We start from the raw sequence: 21,821 nt of genomic DNA on the forward strand, positions 1-21,821 counted from the left end.
TTATCGTTTATTACAATCCTCTACTAACACGTTTATGCGTTCTGATAATACATTGTGTTAGTCAGTAATGTGTTTTACGCGGAATAACTTGTTCGAGTAGGTTTATTTGAACCTTAAAAATTTTGAGTTGTTTGCGCACGCGTGGCGTAATTAGCAACAGTCTCATAGAAGCTACTCGTTGATATAAAGACTTACGTTTCTTGTTACTGGAACACATAGTTTATACTAAGCTAAGAGTTAATCCTATTAGTAGTAGAGCTACTAAGTACGAGTTATTAAAATATTTTATTTAGACTAGAGCAGGGGTCGGCAAACTGCGGCCCGTGGACCAACTGCAGTCTGCAAAGGGTAAATCTGCGGCCCGCGAGCACGTTCCTTTTTGAATGGAGTGCGGCCCGCGAAAACATGTAAATGTGGCTCGCGGAGCAAAAATTTATTTTAAGTTAAATTTTTTCGTTAATTTGGTTACATTTGATAATTTTCGTTTTAAGTCCCTGTATACCATATTAATACAATTAAAGTAATTTACTACTTTAGCTTAAAAATGTAAAAAAGAAAAATTAGCGTTTCACAACGCTTTTTTTCAGTTATATAATAAATTTCTTCTTACAACTCCAAGTTATTATCTGTAAAAATGGTGCTTAGATTTATTAACTTAGTTATATAATACCTGTTAAGTAAATAAACTAAATTGAAATAATTTCCATTTTGTACAAAAGTATTGCACAGTAGTTAACTAAAATGTCATTTCTTTACAGTTCAAGTACTTTTTACATGTTTTTTATACCTAAGTTTATAAAACAGATTTATTATTACTAAATGTTACATTTGACTGAACAAAAAACATTTAAAATAGCATAGTAACAAGAAATAAAGTTTATCATAATTTGGTTTTGACATTTTGAGTTTTTAGAAGTTTTATTTGCACTCTAAACTAATTTCTCTGCACACCAATGTACAAAGATGCTCACATTTTAAACCATTTTTCATTTAATATTTAAGTTAGAATAAGTTTAGTTTATGCACAAGTTTCTAACATTATTGTTTATAAATTTAATATCTAAGTGTAAACAGACACATTTAAAACAATATTTATGACAAAAATAAAAATAGTTTTGGTTAGATTTTAATTTTTTAAACAACGTTTTTATGCGTTGCATACACAGTTGCAGTCACTAATATACACAGTTGCAGTTTTTTGGAACTACCAATTTAATACAAACTAGATTAAAGGATGGCAAATTTATCAAACTTGTACATTGTTAATCAAAATAGTTCAAATTTAAGCAATTAAACAACTAAACATTGCTACACACTCAGACTATGACTATTTGAAGACTTCAAGTCTCAGGCCAATTTATTCATTTTTACAGTTTTTGACTTGAATTGCTTTAAGTATACTAAAATATCAGGCTAGTTTTGGTAACTCAGGCTTTTTTCTCTAAAGAGTGGAAAATTAAACTAGTGGTGTATGTTTTGTTCAACTCAAAGTGTTGGTTTGAATTATACTAAATGATATATTTTAAGTCTTGCAGCTGATATAATTTGAAATATTATTTACAGTAACCTCTCACATCTTTACGCACTCGTGACGTTACGCACTCTCGTTTAGTTACGCATTTTAGAATTCAATAGATTTATGCAAATTTTATATTTTATTCGCGACCGGTTTCGGTGGCAAGAGATTGCGACCTTTTCAAGCAAAAATAAAATATGAAACTGCATATAACAATGTTAGTTAATTGTACTGTTGTTTAAAAACTTATTCATGCGTGAAGAATATAAACATTTTAGAATTTTTAGAATTATTTTAGAACATTTTAGAATTATAGTGCATTTTAGAATTCTAAAAAATTCAAAAAGTATTTTATTTTAAATATTGCACAAATTAGGTTTATTGTACATTTTTGTTTTAAAGTATGTTTTTAGATGCTAACTCACCTCTCTATATATTAAGACTTTGTAAACTTATGTTCCTTGACTTATTGATAAACATTTAGTTATATCTCAGTATATTAGAAATTTTGTTAAAAATAAGAGATTAAATTAAATTTCTAAAAGAATTATGACTGTGTTAAATAATGAAAGTATAATGAAAAAATGAGAGTTTAAAACACAAATAAATAATACAGCTTTCTTGATTTATATACGAATAAACATCGAAAAAAGAATTCTAATGAAACTTTTTAGCAAAAAGTAGCTGTGATACTTAATAAATATAGAGCTTACACTTAACACAAATCTCAACTGTTTTTTTTAAGTAAACATATCACTAATCATTATATATTACATAAATTTATATGTTTTTTTATAAATTTAAATCTATTTTTTTAATATATGCATAGTTTTATCTTTTGTTTTTTATATTTATAAATGAAGTAAACAAGTTGTAAAAATTGGAAAAGTTCTGAGTCTGCTTTTAGCTAGAAGCAATATCAAAAAACAGCCGTTATAGTAAGTATGTTTGGTACCTCTCGTATCTTTACGATCTCTCGTATCTTTACGCATTTTTTTCTGAGGACACAATGTACGTAAATAAGCGAGAGGTTACTGTATATAAATTGTATACATATAAGTGTTGAAAATCAGTGTTGCCAAAAAACTTGAATCACGGAAAAGTTTGGAATTGACAATTTACGGTTTATAACTAATATAAAATAATTTTTTTTGGTTCATTTGCAATTGGTTGCTTCATGTGAAAGCATGATAAGCCGTTTGTAGATTGACGACGGCAGGTTTTTCGGTTGTGACTGACTGATGAGTCCTAATAAGGACGAAACCGGTCTTGTGGTCTGACTTGTGGTCTGATGATCGAATTGGCATGATCAACCCTTTGTTAAACTTGAGCTAGTCTCACGGCAAACGAAAGTCCGGACTTCTGCTCTGCAGACTTTCGCCGATGTTTTTTGTTTATAAAAGTAAAAAAAAAAAAAATTGAAAGCATTGCTTAAATGTATGTGATGTTCTCCGAGCTACTTGCGTCTCCATCTTTATTTAAAACTGTTCCTGTATCAGGTTCGGCAGTCTCGACAGGAGCCAGATTCGCAGTAGCTTCGGGGAAATTTTGATTTTTGGTCGCAAACCGAGTGTGAGGTGTTTTAAGAGTCAAACACTTTTTCATAGTTATATACAGTTCAAGAGTCAACAATATTTTCAATCTTACTTTTAAGGACATTTTATTAATAATTTTAAACTAAATATAGACTAACAAGAACTTATATACTTTATTTGACAATAAATTTACACACATAACAAAATGGGGTTACAGTTATATACTTTAGAAGGCTTCTTGTAGTTCACAACTTCTAGTTGTGCTGTAAGAGATGGTTGCTCATACAATATTTTAATAAGGTGTTTAATATGAATTTAAATGTCTTTACAAAAAACAACACTGTAGAGCTTGAAAAAAATGATTATGTAAATGAATGGAGAAATAAAGCAGTTGAAGGCTGACCTTGGAATAGATTAGAAGGGTCTTTTTGACGAGATAAGGGAGCTGAAGGAGGAGCTCACACCTCAGAAGAAGAAAGTCATTGTTTTAAAAACGTCTGCTAGCTTTATTTGTGGTATTTTTGAAAAAGTTAAGAATGAAAATTAAAAAATGAAAAATCAAATAGAATTCTGAAAGCTGATAACATTAGATTATCGGAAACTGTTGCAAAAGTTGAAGAGGGTGGTGACTTGTATCAGAAAGTTAACCAGATGGACAATTTTTTAAGAAGGTCAAATGTTTAAATACATGCAGTACCTGTAGCAGACAATGAAAGTTTAGAAAGTTTAGTAATGAGCACTTTGAAAGTAGTTGACCCACGTATTCAAAAAAAAAAGGATATTGTTTCATTTAGAAGAATGAAACCAACTGGAACGGCTGAAAACAAGAAGAAGGTATTTATTCCTATTTTGGTTAAGTTTAGATCGTTTGAGCAGAAAGTTAAGATCACGAAAGAGAAAAAAAAGGCAAATGCGTCCAACTAATGGAGTCGTTAACTCCATAAGTAAAAATATTAAGAAGGTGCACATCAATGAGAATATGTCACTATTTAGCCGGGACCCATTACCATGGCTATCTTAAGCAAGCAAGAAACAAGCAAGGCTATCTTAGTTCGCTATGTAAAAGATTTAGAAAAGTATTCTAAATAATAACTTATAATTAACTTGCATGTTTTTATTTTAAATATATTTAGATGAGTGCGTATAATTCAGAATTAGATAGTTTAGTAAGTATTAATTTTGTATGTAGTGTATGTCAAAAATATTTTGATCCTTCAAAAACTGATTCTATTTGTTGTTATAGTTGTGAGATATAGTTACATTTAAATTTTTGTTGAATATATGAACATAAGTTTAATTTTTATGTTAATAATGAAGATCCTTTTTATTGTATAGACTGTGTAAATAACCAAGGATTAGTTAATGTTGGGATTGTGTAAATAACCAAGGAGTTGTTAATGTTGAGTTTAATTTTTATGTTAATAATGAAGATCCTTTTTATTGTATAGACTGTGTAAATAACCAAGGATTAGTTAATGTTGGGAGTGATGATTTCTGCAAATCTTGTTTTAAAAAATTTACTAATCTAGATAATTTTTTGTTTTGTCAAGAGTGCTTTAAATGGATACATCGTAAATGTTCTAAAGTATCAATTTAAAGGTTTGCAGAAATGAGCAAAAATGATTTGTGAAACCTGTGAACTAAAAATTCTGTAATTATTAAATGTAAATTATGTTGTAAAAAGTAAATAAATTTTTTAACCTGTTTTTTATGCTTCCAAAAATTTCATGTTGAGTAAGCTTCTGAAATAAAATTAAACTCAGCCGTTACAAACAAGGTGATTACAAGTTTTATTGTTCTTTATGTAAGGAGGCTGTTTTTCCCTTTCAGAATGTTAATAACTTTGATTATGATTGTTTTTATGAATCTGTTAAGCTTAGTATTTTTGAAATAAGCAATGAGAGTTACTTAGATTTGTATAGTATAAAATTTATCAAAAATTTTTTATTAGTATTGTTTTTATGAATATAAGAAGCTTGAATGCAAATACTTATAAAATTGAGGAATTTTTGAGTGTAGTTGAGTGGTTGCCTGATGTGATTTGTGTGTGTGCAAAACATGGCAAACTAATCTGAGACCTTTTGTAGGTAAGTTGTATGGATATGATTTTGTAAACAAATTGTCTTCAATCTGGTGGTATTGCATTTTTTGTTAGAGATTGTCACTCTTATGAGGTTTTAAAAGGGTATTTTTTAAACAGTGTGATGTAGATGATCTGTGGATTTCTTTTAAACTTAAAAATGGTAAGTATTTTATAGTCGGTAATGTTTATAGACACTCAAGCTCTGCTTTTGATACTTTTAAAGAAAATTTCCTTAATGTTTTAGACCTATTAAATCAAAAAAAAAAAAGTATATATTTCGTGGTGTAAAAATATAAACTTGTTTAATAGAGATCAGCGTACTTGTGACTATTTGGATTGTATTTCTAGTGCTGATGCTTTGCAATTTGCCTACTAGGAATTCTGCTGATTATTCCTCTAGTTCTTTGATTGATCATGTTTACTCTAGTTTTGATTGTGAAAAGCTAATAGTCAATCTTGTCGATTATGATATATCTGATCATATGCCTGTCATTTGTGAAACTAAATGTGATAAGTCCAAAAATGAGTATTGTGGTCTGAAGCTTTTTCAGGACTTTAGTAAGTTTCAAGTTGGAGCTTTTCTGAATGATTGGAGTGTGAAATTGAGAAAAAATAGTTTGTGTGCTGAAAATTGTGAAGATGTTAATAGATAATGGGATTAATTTGAGAGTATTTTTATTGGGACGGTATTCGATCATGTTCCAGTCAAAACTTTAAGTAAAAAGGAACAAACACTAAAACCTAAATCTCAGATAACAAAATGTATATTTATCTCAATTAACTTTTAAAACTTAATGTTTAAATTTGCCATTAGAGTTAAAACAAAAAAAAATTATGTTTCTTTTAAAAAATATTGGAATATTAAACAGAGTAATAGAATGTTTCAAGAGAATTTATTATAAAAAATAGTTAAAAAGAACAAAGAAAGTAATAAAAAATTTTGGATATTGTGAGATTTTTGATAGTGAGATTCAGAATTATATCAAAACTATGAATCCAAATAAAAGTATGCGTTCTGATGTCCCTAGTATTCTTTTTGTTAAGCTCGGTGCGAAAATAATTTCTCCGTATCTCTCTAAATTGTAGAATAAATGTGTCGAGTATGGTGTGTTTTATGAGTCACTTAAATTTGCTGCGGTTATCCCAGTTTATAAATCTGGTTAAAAAAATACATTTATAACTACCGACCTTTTTCTCTTTTACCACCATTTAAAAAAAAATTTGATTTTCTAGTGTGTGAGAGATTGAAAAAAATTCTTTTTGTTGAATGAGGTACTACATGAGAAACAACATGGGTTTAGAGAAAATGTTGTTTCAGTACGACTAAAATAACTGTGAATCATATTGTTGTTGAGTTAATTGAAGCTGGTGAGAAAAAGTTGATAAATTGCTCTATATTTTTGGATTTGGCTTAATCATTTAACACGTTTAATCATTTAATTTTAATGTCAATACTTAAATATTATAATAAAAAAGATTCAATGTTTAATTTACTAAATGACTATTTAAATAACAGAAGCCAATCAACTGTCATAAATAATGTTGTCTGAGCAGGAAATTGTGAATGTTGGAATACCACAAGGTTCTTGATTGGGTCCTTTGTTGTGTAAATTTATGATATCTTTTCTCTAATGATATAAATATAAAATTGTTTGCTGATGATGCCTGCTTAGGCTACCAACATAGTGATCCTAAGTATTTAATTGAAGTTATTAATAAGGAATTGGTTAAAGTTGATAAATGGTTGCGTGCTAATAAACTTATTATTAGTGGTTCAAAAACAAAAGTTTTGCTTTTCAATAATACTTCAAAAAATTGTGAATTTTCGTTAAGATCAGAAGTTTTCTTATTGAGCAGAGTGATAGTGTAAAATACTTCGGTGTGGTTTTGGATGATAAGCTGAACTGGAAGAAAAATTTGAGTTCTCTGAAATCAAAACTGTCTAAGAGTTGTTATGTTTTATCAAAATTGAGGTATTATTTGGACACAATTACACTTAAAATGGTATATTGTAGTTTGTTTTATCCGCACATCCAATACTGTATATCTGCTAGGGTTTGTGCTGCTGACTGTTACTAAATACTGATTGTATGCAACAAAGAGTAATGAGGTATGTTTGTCGTGTGCCTGCCTTGACCACAACAAACCCTCTCTTTAAAGAAACAGTGTGCTAAAATTAAATGATGTGTATAAATTGCAAAATTGTTAGTTGATGCGTAATATTATAACAGGGTTTGGTGTAGAACACAACAAATTTACACTTGCTCAGGGTTGCCACAGATCAAGCTGACAAAAATTTCCTGACTATTTACTAAAGTTGACCTGACTTTTTTAAATAAAAATCTTAATTTCTGACTTATTTTATTAAATAAAAAGTTACATAATGAAACACTTACAACTTATACTTAATACTTAATACAGGTCTAATACTATTATTTTCTAATTAAAAAAAACACTTTGGTTCTAAAATTCTGCATAATAGACTTTTGTTTATACATCACAGTTTTACTATGGAAGTGTCCTTGCCACAGGTCATCAATACCTAAAAGTAAACAAAAACTACTTGTTCAAGTTGGGTAGTTGTTCAATATGTTAAAAGAAAAACTTTGCAGTTTTATAAAGGATATTTTATTAATCTTTATAGATGAAGGCATTAAAAGTTAAGTAACTTTGTAAATCTCTAGGAGTTTTGCAGTTTTAGTCTGACTTTAAAATTTTTCAATTAATTTTTTACCAAAATAATAAATTATGTAAATTTTAACTGACAGAATCTGACGTTTTTCAAACTTTGTAAAATTTCCTGACATTTCTTTTTTTCAAAAATCCCAATTTTTTTAGTTTTTCCTGACCTTGTGGTAGAGTTTTTGTCTAGTATCCCTGAAACTTTTAAAAACTTAATAGGTTGTTTCAAATCTAATTGTAAAAACAATTGTTAAACAACTACAAGGAGTAGATCTGGAGTACTTCTGTTTGGTCATGCAATACATTTGTATACTTTAAATATTTACGTTAAAAATTAGGCATTGTTGCTATAACGCAACATACTAAAAAGTTTGTAAAACGTTCCTTTATTTACTAAATGATAAAAGTTAAAATTAAGTAAGAAAATTCTTTAGATTATTATTGACACAAAAATTGAATAACTTTGTTTAGATAAAGTTTATCTTCTTTTAATAAGTACATTATGAAAACATTATGTCTTTATAATATTCTGAAATTAGTTTTACCGATAAAATCCAAAGCTAAATTTATAAAAGTTTGTACATGTAATCATTTTTTTTTTAATTCTAACTTCGTATAATTACCCAAAGGTGGAAATCTTTGCATTTTATTAAACAATAAAACTCTGTTTACGTATAAAAAAAGTTTGTTTCCACTAAAATTACTTTTATTCTTCAATGTGAAAACTTTTTTGATGTGTTAAAGAAAAGTTTAAGTAGTAAAACGTCAAGATATTTATAAATTTTAGTCCGTGTTTGTTAGTAAAACTCTAATGCTTAATCATTTATAATAAACGTTTCTCAATAAACACGTGCAATCTGGCTAGATTTAAAAAAAATAGTTTGGACTGATTTTAAAGTAAAAATTACATTATTTGTTTCATACGACTTTAAATAGAACTACTGTTTTATAAATATATTTTATAAGTAAAAGTCACTTCATCATAACAAAGATCATATTTTAATTTAAATCAAGTAATATTATAAATCGATATATTAAATGTTTATTTAAGTTAATAATACTATACTTTGCAACTATCATTTAGTTTTAGTATGAATAAAACTGTTCTAAACTATTATTGAGTGTATTAGACAAAAATAAAAGCACCATAAGTCGCAACAGTCGTAGTAGATGATTTTTTACAAAAGATAAAAAGAAGATTAAATAACTGAAAAGGGAAAATGATTAGCAAAGTATTGTTTAACTTTATATAACTTTAAAAATACTTTTTTGAAAAGTTATAAATAAAATGTTTTAAAGTTTGATTTACTAAATTTTGATTTATATATTTAATGCATCTATATACTGAGCTTTTGTAAGTCTTATAAGTAATAAAATTGTCAAGCCAAACACTTTTAAACATAATTTTAAGCACAAAAATGATTATTTATGTTTTTTCAAATACAAAATAATAATAAATTAAGAAAAGATATTCTAGGAATTGCTGATGTCAATGTGCACCAACAAAGATGCAAGAGGAATTTTTTCTGAATATGAATTCAGAAGCGGAACTGATCTAATTCCTATAAATTTTATTTAGTGATTTAGTAAAAATTATTATACTTACGCTTTATATATTGAGTTAAATTGATAACTGAAATTGGTGTTACTATAAAATTTACTTAAGATAATAACAATGCTTAATAAATAATAAGACGAAAAACATTAATAGATAAAACCGCTAACTAATGAACGTTTAATCTAAATCTAAATTAAAAAAAACTTTGTAGTTCAAAGTAGACAACAAAATAATTAAAACCTGGTTTTAGAAACGTTACGGGAATGGTTGCAGCTGCGAGAAAATTAGCGTCTCCAAACATATCTTGGTCAAAAACTGTCATTCTTAGGAAGGAAGTGCCAACGCTGTTAACTTCTATTGTCCAATGACTGTCTGCGGCCCAGACTGGACACAAACCATTATCGTCTAAGGATAGTAGAAGTTTTATATCAAATTATTAAAGTTTACTAAATAATAGCGAATATCTAAGAAATAAATATAAAGTTTATTAAATTAAAATTTGAACAGCTTTTTTCCGGTGCATAACTATTTTAATTCTAACGAGTTTTATTAGTATAATAAATTTATTTTGCATAAGCACTTATTTAATTTTTAACATTTAATTATTACGTCATTTTATATCTTAAAACTTTAAACTTCAGTATGATTTTATTTCATTTTGTATACATTCCAATTCAGTAAGAAACTATTTCTGATGAACCTTACTACGAAAGTAATAAAATTAATTTAAAGAAAATGAAATGTATTCTGTTATATATCTTAAATAAATTATAAATAAAAAACATTTAACAAATGCATTTTTCAACTAACTTAAAAACCAAGTGTTAGGAAATATAAATTTATTGTTATTATTTAAACTAAAGTTTAAAAAACAATAATTTATTTCCTCGAGATCTAGAAGAATCTATTAGTAGTATAAATGACAAATGATATCTAGTGTATAAAACAGTGATTTAGCAATTTAAGTTGTTCAGTCAGTTTATGTGTTGTTGCTTAAGCTTATGTTTCATAAAGTGGGCACAGAAAAGACTGAATATATTTTTGAAAAGCATATTTCTTACCTATGTTTGTTTTTCAAAACTGCATCTTGACAACTAAAAAATCTTTGTACTTAGTGTAGTCATATATATATATATATAAATAAACCATAACTACAATAATTTAAACAACTTACTTAAACCATCTTTTTACCTTAAATCTACAAACATCATTTGAAAACTATTTTTATCTATAGAATTGTAAGATAAGTAATTTTTTCATTTTCAACATGTTAAATACTTTTCTTTCATTATTTCCTTTAAATGTTTAAAAAAAAAATATCAAAAATTAAATCAGGTCTAAGATGTCTGTTCAATTTTGAAATTTACCAAAATTTTATACATTGTTGCAAATCTTTGAAAAGATAATTATAAAATAATTGTAATTTTAGTTTCCAAGTAGAAGTTTAAAGTCAAAAACTAATTTGAATGTAAAATTAGTTCTTTAATGTAAGATTAGCTTAGTCTTATTTTAGTTATAACTTTAAAAAGTTGATCTTATTTTATAGAGCTTTTACTAAGCTTTCTTTGCATTTTACCGTTTTACAAAATTCAAATTAGTTTTTGAGATATTACCGGTAAAAGTCAGGCTGCATAATAGGTTCCCTATGGGGATATAAAAAAAAAACTGCAAAAATAGACTACTTTATTTAAAACCTATCTCCTCCTACATTTTTCAAGCAATCTTCTTTAAAATTTTACAGTTTGATTTTGATACAATAACAAAAAACATTACTTTGGACTTTAAAAACTTCAAGTAAAAATATTTTTTTTTATCAATTTTTAAAATTATTAAAATTCATAAGTAACGTTTTTTCTTACTATATAAGGAACATTTCCTGAAAATTTGAAGAAAATTGCTTGAAAAATGAAGGAGGAGATAGATTTTTAGTGATTTTTTAAATTTCTGAGAAAATTGACTACGGAAAACTTGAGGTCCATACGTTTGTATTGAAAAACTTTTACAAAAAATAAAATATCTCAAAATTTAAATGGTATTTTTGAATTCTATAAAAACTGGCTTATAGTTTGTACTTACAGCTTTAATATAAAAGCCCAACTTAATTTAAAAAAAAGTTTTGCCCCCCTTATGGCATTAAGTTAATCAGTTTCATCCAGCCGTTTTTTTGGTTATTTGAATTTTTCAAATTTTTTACAGTGCAGACTGTAGAGGGACACTGTGAATAAAATTAAACAATACTTTACAATTATTTACTTTTACAATATAGTAAAAAAACTAAACATTTATCTACTTTAAGAGCTATAATTAGCATTTATGCAAGTAAATAAACATGACACTTAAAATTAAATAATAATTTTCACAAAAAACAACATTTAAACTATAAATAGTGAATAAAGCTGCTGTTTTAAGTAAAATTCACAAACTTTTCCGTATATACAAAATAAACCTCTTTTTGAAGTTTTCTGTTTGAACTCGTCAAACTCACAACCACAAACTTCTACTTCAACCAAAGGGCAGGTGTAACCCCATCCCAACTTTGGTAGATGACGAGCCCCTAAAATCTGTTTGATATTTGCCCTTTATATTATATTTATACTCTAAAATGACTATTTTAATTTACATAATAACATTAAAATATTTCAAGACCCAAAAGATACTAATCTAAGGGGGGCACAACGTACACCCGCGGCTTTGATCCGGCCGACCAACAAAAAGCTCTGGCCTGCAACGTATTTTTTAACTACAACTAACTTAAAACATCTAGTGCAAAAAAAAATTAAAATATGCTCTGGTTTGGTTTGTAAGTATGGTTTTCAAGATCGGCGACCCGCTAATAATTAGTAGCAACTAAAAATAATTTTAAAATCTAATCCAGTTTGCAAAGATGCTATTGCCAATATACTTCTATTTCATGAATTTCGTCTATGAATAATTATTAGATGTCTCATTTGATTTAGAAAAGAAATAGTTAAAAGTAAGTTCTAAAAGCTAGTATTCTTAACTATAGCATTACAAAATAAGTATTTTAACAAAAAATTATAAATCCTTCTTTCTAAAGTTGTAGTTAACTATATAACAAGTACTACTAACATATTCGTAATAAAATGTTCAGCATCTATAACGTGAAAAAAAAGTTTTTTTTTTCAATTTATTGAACTGTAGCTTGAGTTTTTTATGTCTCTAAAATTAATTTACATGGTTTACGGAAAACTTAAAACACGACTTTCAATTCGAATTGTGACTTTAACCAAAATAAATTCACAATTAAAAATAAATGATAGCAAATACTTGTATTTTGATAAGTAATGAAGGACTGTTCAATTGTTTTTTGGTTGGGTAAAAACTGGAGTCTCTGAAATCAGCAGGTTTCAAAACGTAACCACATTTTCCGTTAGCTGAAAATTTCGCCTCATTCAACTGCATCGCCTTATCTGATGTTTTTTTTAAATTTCAACTTGTAACAAACTAACACTTTCGTATAACAAAAATTATATTCACAGTTTAAAAAATTTTACTTGAAAATAACTTGGTTCTGCTTTTGTTACTTTACTATAAAAACATTTTACAACTAGGAAAAAAATTGATTCGCAAAAAAAAAGTAAAAATTTTGAAAGTAAATATTTAATAAGTATAGTTACAATGATCAAATATATTCTTAAAGCTCAAAGTAAGTTTGAAAAAAAAATATTATATTTTATTCAACTATTTCACAAGATTATTAAAAGGTTTTTATATTGCTGAGATAAGCTAATTGTCTGAAAAAGCAAATGTACATATTTTTTACAGTTTTTAGAAATATTTTATTTTGATATTAAAGTAGAAGTCAAGCTTGCCTCCAGTTTGAAAATTTAGAGCAACCAACTGGCACCCGTTGTTCCAAAATGGGATTGGACTATAATTAGAAGACTTTTGCCTGGTTGCCTATAATTTTTTGCTATTAGTTTGTAAAAAAATAGTTTACTATATTTATTTATTTATTTAAATAGTTATTTAAGTACATTTAAGGAAAAAAAAAACGTTTAGATCTACTTTTTGAAATTAACTAAATTTATATAATATGTATTTTCTTACTTTCGGATAAATTCGTGAAAACTGACGAATATTATGTTCAAGCAAAATTCTTCCCTTCTCTCGATTTATTAACCTCTCAGCTTTAAGTTCAGAAAAAGAAGTCATTTCGTTACAGAGCCCATTCTCTATAAACCATATTCAAATTGACTTTTAATCGAAATCTTTGAATTGAGTTTTTATGTATAACTAATAGTAAAAGCTATACTTGATTCAGTTTTGTTAAACCTTGTTTGTTTCAATACTTTGTCAAAAAATAGCTTATCATACTAAAAGAGCTGCAAACTTACAAAATAAAATTCTAATTAGTGAATACAAATAATGTATATAATTACATATAAATAATATTTTTAAATAAAAGTTAAACTAATTTATGGAAGCTACATACATAGTTATAGAGCAAAAGTTTTGTTTTAGTGAAATGGATGTTTTAAATCTAGCTAACACAAAATGGCTTACAAAAAATAAGTAGATAAAAGCACATAGATAGTAGTTTGTAATTAGTTAAATAAGTAACAGATTTACTACTTAAACTTAATATTTTTAAAACTGTATATCTATTGTTTTCATATACTTAGTAGCTTTTAATCTTATTAAAGAAACATAAATAAAAGCCGAACCATCTCAAAAAATGTTTATGTTTATTGTTTATGGGTACACGACTATTCAAATTCAGACAATTCAAATTCACAAATTTTAATTCTTAAAAAAATTTGAAAGGGCCACAATTAAAAAAGTGATATACATCTGTCGAATATAAAAAATACATATGTAGTACCTATTAATATCTACAAGCCATTTTTTTCTTATTGCAAAATATTAAATATTCTTTGAGATATGGCTAAAATAAAGTAAAAAAAATAGTTATTTAAAAATAGCTTAAAAAATATTTAATATTTTGCAAAAAATAAATAGTGGCTTGTAAATTTTAATAAGATCTACATATATATTTTTATTTTTATTTATATTACTTTTTGAGAAATAGTCTTTTAAATTTTTATTTAAGAATTTGAATTGTCATGTAACCATTGTTTATACTGGTAAAATATTCATTATAATATACATTTTTATTTTTAGGTTAAAATATGTAATTAAAAATACAAACTTTTGTTTTCAACAAAAGGAACGGGTCTGAAGTAAACAACAAGATCTGAAAGTTCAACTGCAATTCTTTTTCTATGTTCAATATCTTTGCGTTTCTTTTTCTAGAAAATAAAATACAATAGTTATAATCAGTAATACTTGAGCTGCACATATGATATGAGTTTGTAATTTTTTTTTTTGCAAAAACTCAAGACTATCTAACAAGTTACCTGCTTATTTGTAATTTTTTAAAGTTTGAAGTATAACTACACGCTATCAAAAAAAAAAATTATTAACGCATTGCTTGTTATACTGTATAAGTAAATACTTTTGTAAAGGCAAGTTTTATATAAACTTGAACATAATGTTTACATAAATTAATACCTGGCTTTCGTATCGATCCTTGGAAATGTGAATGTGATTGATCCAATCAATCAGATCGTCTTTGTCGTCACATGCCAATGTTTGGTATGCAGGCGAAAAATTTGATTTAATTTTAAACACATTAGTGAACTGTGATGTTGCCTCCGCAAGTTCTAAAGTCGTTAAAAATATTTTATATTAAAATTTGGTTTGTATATTTTGAAGATTTTCTTAAGTTCTGTTTCATACTAACAAGAAAAATTAAATTGAAACTAAAATTAAGTTTCAATCATTTCAAAACTTTACACGACTTTATAACTTATATGAAAATTTATTTCTATCTTTACGATTATTTAAAAAAATTCTATCAATAAAAATATATATGTTTGATATTTTTTTAGAAACTTAATTATAATCAACATATATGATATACCAATGTTTGATCCGAGTAAGTCGATTTCTCCAAGTTGCATTTCTCCTAGAACACTAAAGTTTTGAGCAGATTTTTGAGTACCCTTAAATAAAATTTTCCATCGAAGTGTGCATTCGTTATTTTAAAAACAGTGCTTTAACAATCTTGTTAAACTACGTTAACGTTATAATTTATAAAGTAAATAAATTACATAATAATTTTACTTTACATCTCAAATATATACATATGTCATTTTGCTTCGATAACCCTAATCTTCATCGCTAACTTTAAACCTAGAACCCATAGTCATGTTTCTTAAATAGGAACGGGTCAAATATGCACGAAGACACTTTTGCACGAAGGATAATTTTTGCACGAGAGTTAAAAAAAAAAGTTATCGACCGAGGTTAAGGGGTAATGAAACAGTGATAATAAAAAAAATAAAAAAGTTTTAAATCATAAAACTAGTAAAAAACAAAAATAAAAATAAACTAATAAAAAAAGAAACAATTACCGACCGAGGGTAAGGGTTAGGGGTAACAGTGATAGAAAAAAATTAAAATTTTTAACTAATAAAAACTTTTAATTAAAAAAACAACAAAATTACTAAATTAAAAAAATTTATATAAAAAACAAAAAAAAAATACCGACCGAGGGTAAGGGTCAGGGGTAAAAGTGATAGTATAAAAAAAAATAATAATAAATTTTAAAATTTTCAACCCATGCAAAAGTGTCTTCGGTTAATATACATTATAGTTAATGATTATGTATAAATGATTAGTTTTGGTCCTTTAAATTCTTTTTTTTATGAATTTGAATTGTCCGAATTTGAATAGTCGTTATCGGTTAAAAAGTTATTTAATCGTTTAAACTACTTAATTAAAAAATATAAAATTTAACCTCATTTGTATCGCACATTTCGACTTCTTCTCCGCCATCTATTTCTTCGACATAGTTTGAAGGAAACCACATCTTCTGCTTTGCTCCAACCAGCCAGCCCATCCACCTAATATAGAATAAAAATAATAAAACTAAAGAGAAGTCAGTTAGTGTTCTTATTCTTCTTTCAGTAAAATTTACACATAATGTTTTTTAATGTACAGACTTTGTATACTTAAACTATAAGAACATTAATAGCAGTTTGGCTGAAAAATAATACAAGCATCTAGAATTTGATCAATAAAAGTATTAAAATTAAACAGGCAACGCAAGAAAAGAAATTTTGTCGACAAACCATCCTCCATCCCACTTCTCCACATTTTCAATGATTGCATGTTTACAAAAGCTCATTTCATCCTCTCTTTGCGCGTTGTAGTCATACAAAGCTCTCACTCGAAGCTTCCTCCTGTTGATCCTAACATATGATCCAACTCCACTCATGTCCACCACGCTTTGTTGCCAATGCTGTAATTTTTATTAGCTACGAATGTAATGAATACCTTTAAAAACATACAATAATACTGCTTGAAAACTCATAGAAAAAAGCTGTCTCAACTCTTTAAAAATTAAAAACAACAGTTTCAGAGATCTTTCGTTTTATTAAAACAATTTCAATTCTGCTTATTCAAATAGAATCCTGTTAAAACCAAAACACTTTTTTTTTTTTTTAATTATTATAATTAGTCTTGGAACTCATAAAAGTTTAAATTATAGTTTTTAAATTCATTAAATGTACGATATGCAGGGTTGCCACAGATCAAGCTGAGAAAAATTTCCTGACTTTTCTTGATTTTTTACTAAAATTTTCCTTACTTTTATAAATCAAACTCTTAATTTAAACTTATTTCGTATAATATTGTAAATTTCTAAGAAAAAGTTGCAATTTTAGTCTGACTTTAGAGGATTTTTAATTATTTTTTTTACCATTTGAAGGCTTTGGAAAATAAGGATTTTTTTTATACTGACAAATCTAACGTTTTTTAAAATTTTAATAAATTTACTGACTTTTCCTAACTTTTTTTCAAAAACCCCCATTTTTTCCTGATTCTTGTAATTTTTTTAGTTTTCCTGACTTTTCCTGATTTCCTGACCATGTGGCAACCCTGGATTTGCGATATATCAAACAAATATTTATCGTTGTTTTCCAAGGTAAAACTAAAATTCAAAAACCACTAGAAACTTAAAATACATACATTTTTAATTTATATAAATTTTGTACAAATCTATTAAAATGAAAAGCATAGTGGCTTTAAGTTGTAGACGGTTTTGAATACAACAAAACCTCTTCCGACAATAAAGAAAACTTGAGTTATGTTATTTTCAAGTTTGTAATAAAAAACTGGTTTAATAATTTCATATTATAAATTTTGCACAAAACTGACTTTATCTCAAAAATTATTTTAAAATATTATGTTTTATAAATAATAAATTATAAGTTAATACGTATAAGCTTGTCTTCACTATAGATGGATAACAATTTGTTAGATCTCATCCCTCTACGGCCTTATCATAATTAAAGTTGGTTTATAAACGAATTATTTAGCATATTAACACATTGAAATATTTAGTATCAATTTACAAATTATATATTTTTTTACTTTATGGGTGTTTATACTGTCTTTCGATAAAATCAATACCAATTATTATTTATGTGTTTCTACTTAAAACATAATTTTTAGTAGTAAGATTATACTTTAAAGTTAAAAAAATATTGATTGAAAACGAGGTGAAGATTTATTTTTAACAAAAAAAATTCTTTTGATAGTTTAATTTGCTACTTCCCTAACTTTCTTTTAAACCAGAAGTCGGAAAACTAAGGGCCGCCGACTAGATCTGTTCCGCGACTTAATTTTAGCTTTATAAAAAAAAAATGAGTTTTAAAAATTAAGTATTTTTAAATACACAACTAATTTTAGTTTAATTAAGCTGTAGTGCTTGTTAAATGACCGTTTGTGTTGTTTGTTAAAGCGTTGCCTTAAAAAACATTTTTAATTTATTTGTACCTTAATAAAATTACGGCGGCCCGCAAAGAATATTTTCAACAAATTCGACGAACGAAAAATTTATATATGTAGTAAATTTGGTCCCCTATAAATCAAAGTCTGCCGATACATGTAAAAAATCAAACTTTTACTCTTACAACTTATATAACGCTTTAAAAATGAAAACAATAGTAAAAAAGCTAAGACAAAATTCAACAACTTAAGATTTACTTTTTTTTAATGCTTTACTCATTTATTGTTATTTGAACACAATAATTATAAATATATTAACTTAAATAATATCTAAATAAATATTTGACGTCCTAAAGAAAATTAATATTTTTTGTAGTATAAAAAACGATTCATTTAAGTATAAGTTAATATTATTCCTTTTGCTTAATGATTTTATTATTGACATAGCGAAAAAAAAAAAAATTAATAACTTAAATAATCTAACTATTTTATGTTTTGATTTTTCGAAAACTAATAAAAATATTTCAACTTCTAGAGGAGAAATTATATTTATCTAACTATAACTTATTCAGAAATACTTAGTTTATAAAACTTTTTAGAGTTAGATCTTCAGTGGTATATATCACCTTAAAAACACAAAGTTGTTAGTATATACTTTTTTATAATAATCAAAAAAAAATTTAATAGTGTAAAAAATAAACACTTAAGAAATAATATAATAATAAATAATAACTCGACAATATTTTAACCATTATATTTTAAAAAACTCAAAAGCTTAAACTTAAAACAACTTATTATCGATTACAATTATCGTCATAAATTAAAAATGCATTTTAATATTTTTTAACGTGATGAACATTCTAAAGTTGAACTAACATTCTTAACAGCGTTCATCCGTGCTCGAGTGCAAGAGTACTTCAATTTGATCTGGCGATACAAAGGATGCTCTTTGTAGAATGTGATTATATCGCATATGGAAAGAAAAGATGCGTTGCCTATCATAAACAATCTGCCTTCAACGTTTATTTTGCAATGCTTAACTTTACCCTCTGCCCTGTAAGTTTTATAATGTGTTCATATCAAAGTATACGCCAATATGTATTGCTGAAACACCTTGCTTAACTAAACAAGTAAGCATACAAGTAAATTACCCAAAAGATATTGCATACGATGTTGTACCGACATTAAAAGAACTTCTGACTAGATAAACACCGTTTCGTTGACACTTAGACAATATTTGTTCTGCTTCTTGTCTGCTCATATTTTCGTGATACCATCTGCAAAAAGGAACATGATAGATAAACCAGTTGAAAACTTTTACTTAGTTTTTAAAGTTGCTTACTCCTTGTTTTTGTGAGCATTGCGCTGTGGAACACTTTCTGTGAGAAGAAGGTCGACTCCGAGGTTGGGGTGTCTGAGAGGATTGGTCATGTAATGAGTTATAAGACTGTGGAGGTTAGGAAAAGTAGTCTCACTTTGCAAAAAATATTTTGTCTTATCACCAGTAGAACTTTGTGGCTGCCTTACACGACAGTGGTTTACTTTTCCCTTTAACCTGTAATAAAAGTTTTAGTATTAAAAAACACTTGACTCTTATTACGCTATACTGAGTTTCTGTCTAACTCAATACAGCGTAATAACTAGCTTACCATTAATTACAACTTTTAAGCTTCAACTTATTTCTTACTTATTACTTTTTAATTAAAAAAAAATTCAACCTAAGCACGTTTAACTTTCACACTTTATGCAACTTTTCTTTTATATTGAAACTAACATATATACTTTTTAAAGTTCAATTATGTTTTAAACTTAAGTTTTATTTTAATATATTTTTTCTATAATTTTGTTTAATATTAATTTAATTGCAAGTTAGCTTTAACTTTACTCTAAACTATATAAAATAAGTCTCTGTCTATTTTGTTTTCAACTTTAAGTTAGTATCTATTTCAATTCAATTTACCGTAAATTAAATTCAAACATTTTTGTCATCTAAACTTAATTATATATTTAAACTCAGTTTTGAATAAAACAAAAACCTTAACAAACTAAAAATGAATTTAATTCTAAATCTAGAAGCGTAGAGAGTAGAAAATAAAAGATAAACTAAGTTAGAAACGTATAACTTCAAAGCGAGCAAGTAAGAAAAGTATAAATGGTGAATGATCAATTTAAAATCATAATAAGTGCAAGTTACAAACTAAAAATTACCTTTCAAATTAAATACTTCATAATCAAACTATCTTTAGAAGTGTTTCTACATATTTTTTTTTGCTTACATTTTCAACATAGTTTACTCTGCTTTATTCTTAAAGTATGAAGCATTGTAAAACCAAATTCAAACACTATTTTATATAAACCGTAACTTTTATATACTCTAATATATTCCCAGAGTTCAACACGTAAAGTTAAACGAATTATTGCAATAATTCCAAAACTCATGACTTACATTTCTTACTGCTATAAATAAAAATGTATGTATAAAGATACAAATACAACTAAATCTAATTAGACTTTTCTAAAAAGATAGGATTTTAAATCTACGCGAGCCACATTGTTAGGCAAAATTGTTAGGCATTTATAAAAAAAAATTTGAGCACATAAGTAAGGATAGTTTCCACTTTATTTTCAAATTATAGTTGGTGTGTTCAAATGAATTGTAAATGAATGACAATTAGAATTTTAGTAAATAATAATCAAGCAATAACCTCGACAACAAAGTAACTCTTCTTAACTAAGAAGCACACTAAAAATTTTATTTAAAACAAATATTGACAAAATTATACATACACTGAGACTAACATGAAACTAAGCGTGTAATTTCCAATAAACGTATTACTATCCCTTACTAAAAAGGCACCATCAACCGAAGAAAAGTTTTTAAGTTCTGATTCCGCTTCCTGCCTACTCAATGATCCATGAAACCAATTTTCACGAAAATGTTGATCTTTTATATCAATATCCTACAACATAATTACTTGAATAATATATTTTATTTTATAAAGTAAGCTTCAGAAAATAATAATTTGTTTTTTTTTTCTCATTTCTTTTAACTGTAATGTTTAATTAGATTTACTTAGTTAGGACATTTCTAATACATAAATGAACAAAGTTTTTTTTTTCTCAAAAAAGTTATTTGGTCAAAAAAAAAACATATATACCAAAGTTTCTAAGGTTTCCTTATCTGTTGGCTTTTCTTCAGTGAACACAAGTTTGTAGTCATCAGTTAAGGCAAAGTAATGACTGTTCCATTCCTGTCCAAATTAAATTCAAACAATGAGAACCTCTTTTTTTGTCACACACCAAACAAGTTATTAAGTTCACAATCTTATACCTACTTACAATTTCGATAATCACCATGTTCAAATAATTAGTAATTTAGTATGATTAGAGTGAAAGTAATATGTCAGAAAGGAAAAAGACCTGTTAAAAATTTTTTTTTTTATAATAGTTTTTATACAAAACTTACTTTGAAGGTTTTGTCTTCTAAGTACATCATTCCACTCTTGATAGCTTTTTGGTGGTCACTTCCAAAATCTACTAAATACAGAATTATTATAATTGTGATACGATGTGTTGTGAAAATACAAAAAATTAACACAGTTCTGCCTAAGGATGTTAGTCTGGATA

The 21,821-nt window shown here is 26.4% G+C and overlaps 1 protein-coding gene across 2 annotated transcripts in view; it reads right to left on the reverse strand.

Annotated features, from left to right (window-relative positions):
- Positions 1-8,946: 8,946 nt before the first annotated feature.
- The window catches only part of LOC145834224 (1-phosphatidylinositol 4,5-bisphosphate phosphodiesterase gamma-1-like), a 28,959-nt gene continuing 16,084 nt past the window's right edge, over positions 8,947-21,821 (reverse strand). The window contains exons 17-33 of one of the 2 annotated variants that reach the window (XM_082941602.1): positions 21,661-21,728; positions 21,353-21,445; positions 20,994-21,154; positions 19,537-19,749; positions 19,346-19,471; positions 19,071-19,248; positions 16,535-16,704; positions 16,201-16,306; positions 15,322-15,403; positions 14,910-15,061; positions 14,548-14,647; positions 13,446-13,570; positions 13,208-13,295; positions 12,663-12,805; positions 11,821-11,935; positions 9,615-9,779; positions 8,947-9,378 (exon numbers count right to left, since the gene is read on the reverse strand). In XM_082941602.1, the coding sequence (XP_082797728.1) occupies positions 9,290-9,378; positions 9,615-9,779; positions 11,821-11,935; positions 12,663-12,805; positions 13,208-13,295; positions 13,446-13,570; positions 14,548-14,647; positions 14,910-15,061; positions 15,322-15,403; positions 16,201-16,306; positions 16,535-16,704; positions 19,071-19,248; positions 19,346-19,471; positions 19,537-19,749; positions 20,994-21,154; positions 21,353-21,445; positions 21,661-21,728 (2,174 nt within the window). In that variant the 3' untranslated portion in view covers positions 8,947-9,289. Of the gene's footprint in view, positions 9,379-9,614; positions 9,780-11,820; positions 11,936-12,662; positions 12,806-13,207; positions 13,296-13,445; positions 13,571-14,547; positions 14,648-14,909; positions 15,062-15,321; positions 15,404-16,200; positions 16,307-16,534; positions 16,705-19,070; positions 19,249-19,345; positions 19,472-19,536; positions 19,750-20,993; positions 21,155-21,352; positions 21,446-21,660; positions 21,732-21,821 lie in introns of both variants that reach the window. The other variant, XM_082941601.1, reaches the window with a different exon arrangement.

Source organism: Thalia democratica, chromosome 4 (genome assembly GCF_965202585.1).
Source record: "Thalia democratica chromosome 4, ktThaDemo2.hap1.1, whole genome shotgun sequence".
Taxonomy (NCBI): Eukaryota; Metazoa; Chordata; class Thaliacea; order Salpida; family Salpidae; genus Thalia; species Thalia democratica.